Source organism: Trichomycterus rosablanca, chromosome 5 (assembly GCF_030014385.1).
Source record: "Trichomycterus rosablanca isolate fTriRos1 chromosome 5, fTriRos1.hap1, whole genome shotgun sequence".
NCBI lineage: Eukaryota > Metazoa > Chordata > Actinopteri > Siluriformes > Trichomycteridae > Trichomycterus > Trichomycterus rosablanca.
In genome coordinates this window covers 51,463,742-51,470,388 of record NC_085992.1, presented here as the reverse complement: position 1 = coordinate 51,470,388, position 6,647 = coordinate 51,463,742, and the positions used below count along the sequence as shown (strand labels likewise).

General features: G+C 33.5%; 1 protein-coding gene across 1 annotated transcript; it reads right to left on the bottom strand.

Moving 5' to 3' along the window:
• Positions 1-766: 766 nt before the first annotated feature.
• hmx1 (H6 family homeobox 1) lies at positions 767-4,359 on the bottom strand. The gene is made up of 2 exons (XM_062996412.1): positions 4,107-4,359; positions 767-1,257 (listed from the first exon to the last, which is right to left on the bottom strand). Exons 1-2 carry the CDS (start codon positions 4,357-4,359, stop codon positions 767-769), a joined length of 744 nt encoding a protein of 247 aa, XP_062852482.1.
• Positions 4,360-6,647: the final 2,288 nt, after the last annotated feature.

Sequence of the window (6,647 nt, the reverse complement as noted above, 5' to 3'; positions counted from 1 at the left end):
CTATTTAGTCAAAAGAGCATTTGTATGGCTGGTTCCAGAGCCTCGGTCGAAGTTCCAGTTCATTCCAGAGCTGTGGGATGTGAGTGGTGCTGAGGTTCATGTTCAGCTTTTCTTCACGTCTTTATAGAACTCGCTTTGGGCACAGAACTGTTGCTGCAAAGTTGGAAGCATATAATTTCCTTTATATGACTGATTTATTACACATGTTAGCAATTGTTGTGGCTGAAACACATGAATTAAAGCAGAAGGAGGTATTTTTTGGGAAAATGACCGCTGGAAGTTTACATTTCTACATGTCAAAACTTCGTCCACAGAGAACTTGAGCAGTTTGATGGATTTAACAGCCTGTTCTGAAATATAAAAAAAGCTTCTTGACAAAAAAAAAAAAATACTGTGTCAGCAAAAAAGTGCATTGATTTAGTTTTCCTTAACATCTTTTATTTTATTTACAAAAATAATACCTGGTTTCTGCTTATTTTTTTTATTCTAACGCCACACGAACTATAAAAAACATTATAATAGTTGTAAAACCTAAACAACGAAGGTAAGTGGATTTATAGACATTTTTATTTTATATTTTATTGTTGTTTTTAACAGAAATGTTAGAAAATGTGTTTGGTTTAGTTTGTAAGAAAAACTCAGCAAGCAATACTGCAAAACTCCGCACATTAAGCTTCGTTCTTGTTTATTTATTTATTTATTTATTTATTTATTTATTTATTTATTTATTTATTTATCCTCCAGGTAACTATTCAGTCCTGTGGTGTTAGACAAGTCCTGTCAGTTGTGATGTGAGTAAATTCACGGAGTGGGTGAAGGTTGTGAGTGGGTAGCTCACTGAGCTCGTAAAGACTCCGGGCGCACTGAGACCCAGCGCGGCGCTTTCGTGATATAAAATTGGAACACGCACGATCCGCTGGGATGAATGGGAAACACTGGCGGCCTCCAGATCCGCCGCCAGCTGCCTCTTCCACTTATTCCTCCGGTTCTGGAACCAGATCTTCACCTGCGTTTCTGTCAGGTGCAGCGAGGCGGCGAGACCGGCGCGTTCCGAGCTGCTCAGGTAGCGCTTCACGTCGAACGTGGATTCGAGCTGGAACACTTGGCTCCTGCTGAACACGGTCCTGGTTTTCTTTTTGCGCACAGATGTGTTTTCCTCCGAGGTTCTGCGTGGGGTTTCACGCACAGTCGGGGAATCCCTGTCACTGCAGACCGAGTCCAAGTGTTCATCCGAACTGCGGGTTTCATCTCTCGAACCTGAACAACAACAGTCGGGGTGAGTATTGGCTGAAGACCTTAAATATTATTTATTTAATATTTTGATCCATTAATTTGATCCGACTTGATATTGTAATAAAAATAAATACATTAACAAAATACACAATCATAAGATAAGATATTAATTCAGACCACAATGCTTTCATGTAAAACTGGTAAAATGAACAAATCTTAGTTTTTTATTTTTTATTTATTTTGCAATTGTTATTTTTATATACTTGTGCCTGTTTGTCTTATCATTTAATTGTAAAATGCGTGTGGTTTTAGTGTTTTATGCATTTTGTTGTAGAAAGTGTATTCCGATAGCAACTATATCGATCCTTATTGATGAGATGAAAATAACCCAAATAACATAATAATGAAAGTTTATCTGGAATCACACTTTAAATAACTTGATTGCCTGATTCTTCAGTAACAGCAGTTTTATGTCCCACTTCACTATTTGCTGATTAAACAAAACAAAATATCTCCACTAAAACATTAAAAGGGATTTATTATAAATATAAATGATTTTATTTGCTTATACACCAGACTTAAATGTACTGTATATGATATTTAAAATCCCTAAATCATTTATGTTAAGATTTACTCAATATTGGAGTTACTAGACCACCACATGTCTTTATTATTTTACACCAGTTTCCTTAGACTGTAAACTTATGATCTGCACGATGCTTTCGTTTAGTCTAATTCAACTGGAAAAGTGACAATAGTGTGTATAATGTACGTGACCAACAGCATGATGTGCCTCACATTTACAACCATGGGCTCAAGGGCCTCCTGTTCCTCTACTGCGAAATCTGGATGTGATGCCAAACACTAAGTGAGGCTGAAATACACTGCATATACAGTGGACGTAAAATTTTACCATACATTAGGTAATTTCCCTAAAGGGATCAATAGAGTCTTATTTTATCTTACACTTTATTGCCAAACGCATTTGGACAACTGACCAGCAGCTTGTTAGACACCCTATTCAAACATATCTATAGATCTAAATGTGAATAACAGCTCCCACTCTCCCAGGAATGGTTTTAAGGAATGCAGGTGTGTTAATTTAGGCAATAGTATGTACATTTATGACGTCAGAGTTTGATGTTGGACAAGAGAACCATCAATGTTCTAATTTATCCCAATGATGTTCAGTGGGGTTGAACCACACCAACCTTGTCAAATGTTCTTTTGGACCCTGCACAATTATGACAGAATAGAAAAGTGTTCCCACAAAATTAAAGACATATAATTTATTATTATTTTTTAATTATTAATTTTTACACCTGTTGTGTCTAACAGCTTAATAATTAGGAGGGGTGTTCGTATACTTTTGGACTCTCTATTGGACTCTCTCTATTTTATGGATCATATTTCCTTTTAATTTAGGTTAGTTATGTACATGTATAACTCGTTTTATTGTCCAAATTAAACACCAAAATACATTTCTGAATGTTTGGACTGGCAAAACGATTAAACTAAAGAGAAGAAACTGCTCTTGATTCTGCATTTCTAGTTATATGAGTAAAGGGTTTTTGTCCCACTTGGAGGGCACATAAGAAAAAACTTCCACTAAAAACCTTTTTTTATAATAGTGTGAGACATGTAGTGTATCATATGCAATCAAAATAAATGATAGTCAAAAGGCGAATCCATCAATTACATCAGCAGTAACCACATAATTTATTACCAAACTGTTATATTACTTCATCTCACTGGAATATACTGTAACCCTACATTTCTCTTTCCTCTGATATTTTGCTTTCACAAATCTGGAACCTTTTCAACCTTGTTCACTTCATTATCTGAGACATAATCTGCTTTTGTTGGTTTTACCCAATGAACCATAAGTCTGTGTAAATAGGAGCATAATTGCTTCTGCAGCCAACCAGCAAAAGCCGACACAGCAAAATCCACAGAGCTGAACTGACCCTTACATTCGTTCATTTATTCAGCCGTCCATTACATTTAATATCTACTTCTCTAAATGGGATACTGATGTTCATTGTTTTGCTGTGCACCACACACACACTGGACAACCCAAATTTTTGGCTCGATTTGTATCCATTTATATGAGAAACACTTGTTCAAGCAATCTAAGAGGATTGAAGGAATTTAACAGACGGGAAGTTAAACCGAGTTGGTTCTCGTTTGTCTTAATGGCGTTATAAGTTTTAATTCTTGTGGCCTGTACCGTTTTGTGTGCACATTTAAGTCCAGTGAAGAGCTGCAACTGAAATAGTGTTTAGATATTTTCATTGTTGAATTACCTTGAACTTCCTTTGTTAAAGAACAAAACAAAGAAAACTAAACATAAAAGGTTAACGTGTATACACAAAATATAGCAAATAGGTAAACAAGCAATGATAAAAATGTTTAATTTGGGTCATATGAATAGTAGATTAATAGAGCTAAGATAATAGTAAAAACGATAAAGATTCACTGTATACAAACAAGTACCTGCATAACAACAATAACAACGTAAATACGTTTTTCATGTAGAGGATAAACTGTAAGTTAATTTTACAGAAGAGCGTCTAAACAACAAAAAGAAAGAAGTTCCATTACATTTCACATTGTTTATATTGTATGTTTCTATTATATTATGTTTTTTTTATTTGAACTTCCTATTTGTCATAAACAAGGCTTAACGGTGTTCGCCATGGCTGATACAGAACTGGCAACCTTCGGAAACCTCAGAACAGTCAAGCAACAACATTATGACTATATTAACAAAAAATGTATGCAATTTATATGTGCAGTTAAATAAAATAACATGAAATAACACACCCACGTTGGTTAAAAATACATAATCTAGAAATACGGGTGTTACTTACTCTCTAAGGAAGCACCGAGGTTCACAGAGTTCCTTCTGTACCAGACTGAAGACGCGCTGATCACCGGACTGGATGCTTCATGATGGCTTGGTAAAGTCGGAGATTCTGTCTCCTGGTGTCCCTCTTCTTCCCGAATGTCCCTGGCTGGACTGACAGGAGATCCAGTCCGGTCGGACGCGAGCAGATTCTCGATAAAAAACGAAGATCGTCGCGCTGGGATGGAAGTGCGAGTGTCGGAGATGTTCGTCTGCATTTCTTCTCTCCAGTCGGTTTAGATCCGGTTCGTTTCACAGATCCGAGGCTGTTCAGCACTTTCTCCGTCCGGCCATCTCTTTGTCCAGTGATAAATCCTCGCTGAACGGGTGAAACGGAGGAAAAACGGAGGGTTAGATCGACCGAAGGCTTAGCGAGCAGTGGACATTGCGCCATTCAAAGGACCGCAACAGTAAATTAATGGACATTATTTTGGGTGCAGTCCCCCTCTCCTGCCTGCTGCCTGGGGGTCAGAGGATCCCCTCTGGAATAGCTTTATGCGCCTCAATTAGGGAGAAAATCAAATGCAGACCTAAAGTCCGCGATTCTACACGTCTATTGGAGAGCAGAGTTGTGACGTCACACAAGCGCAGCACTATAACGGTGCAGCCCGACAATCAGAAAAACGGACTTTACTCTGAACATAATGATGCTTAAGCTATTTTTATTTTATATATTTAACACAAACATTATATAGAGTAAATATTTATGATCCCTTGTAATACATTATCATATTTATACCATATGGAACTCATTATATCTTAGTATAATGAACGTAAATCTGACTGCTGGTCACTGACCCGTTAAATTGATTGTACCAGTTTCTCAAGCGTTAATACTGACCTAAAAGTCCTTATATATATTTATACAAATCTAATGAGCTAATTTCTAATTAACTTTGAATGCATTTGTTTTAATACAACTATTTCTACAATATAGTGAGACAAGTCTCTTTTACATAATGTTTGCAAAACAAATGATTGAATACATAAATAAAATACAATAAATGGAATGATATATACTTTAGTCTCTGGTGTGTTATGTCTCCCGTCTTGTGTTGAAACAGTACTGTTCCAATATACTAACACACGATAATTATTTAAACCTAAAGTTTTTAGATCATTGTGTAAATAGTTTTATCTTTATATATTTACATTATGCATGATTTAATATTTAAAACCGCGTCTAACCGCACATAGTTTTATGCAGTGTAATTTTACTTAACTTTTAAATTTTTGTTATTTATGCATATCTTACAATATTTGAGGTGTTTATACTAATAGTATTAATACTGTGTAATAAAATATATTGTTTTATTATTGATGGTTTGAGCGCGTAACATTTTATTCGCTTTAACGCTAAAGTACAAAAAGTTATTTAAAATAAAGAAGAATGAAAAAAAATTACCATCTTTATTAAGTATCTCTTTCAAAAATATCGAAAACATATTTATTATTACTATAACTATAGAAATAAAGCCGATGATTTGTTTATTTTCATGTTTCTTTGCGCTTCTACTTTATATGTTTTATATGATTTTTAGGTCTTAAGGATCACCTAAATCTAATTCCACACTGGATAATTGTAATATAATTGTATATACTAATATGCTTACGAATATACAGTAGATACACCAAATATATGCTATAAATAACACATAATTTAGTGTTACTAATGAATACTAAAATAATAATGCTACATTTACATTTTCAGCATTTAGCAGACGCTTTTATCCAAAGCGACTTACAGTTATGTCTGAACACAGTTTTGAGCAATTGAGGGTTAAGGGCCTTGCTCGGGGCCCAACAGTGGCAACTTAGCAGTGGTGGGGCTTGAACTGGCAACCTCTAAATTACAAATCCAGTACCTTAACCACTGAGCTATCACTGCCCTACTATACTACGTATATCACTGCCCTACTGATATAGATCCTAATATATACTATACTGTATATTAATGTAACACATAAAAATCTAATATTATTAATATATAATAATGTAATACTACTAACATAAATATACTAATTTATACTATATATTAATGTAACACAATGATCTAATATTACTAATATATACTAATATAATAACGGAATATTACTAATTTAGATATACAAATATATACTATGTATTAATATGAAACAATATTCTAATATTACTCATATATACTAATATAAAAATGGAATATTACTAATATTATTATATAGTATATATTATTATATATAACACATAATATAATAATATACTAATATAATAATAAAAATGACTAATATATACTTATATAATAACGGAATAATACTAATATATACTTTTATAATAGTGGAATATTACTAATATAAAAATGTAATATTACTAATATAGATATACTAATATATAATATATATTATTATAACACATAATATAATAATGTATTTATATAATACTAATATAATAATGTAATATATACAACTATAATCATGTAATATTTCTAAAACTAATTAAAACATATCTGAAGGTGTAAACTGAAATAAAG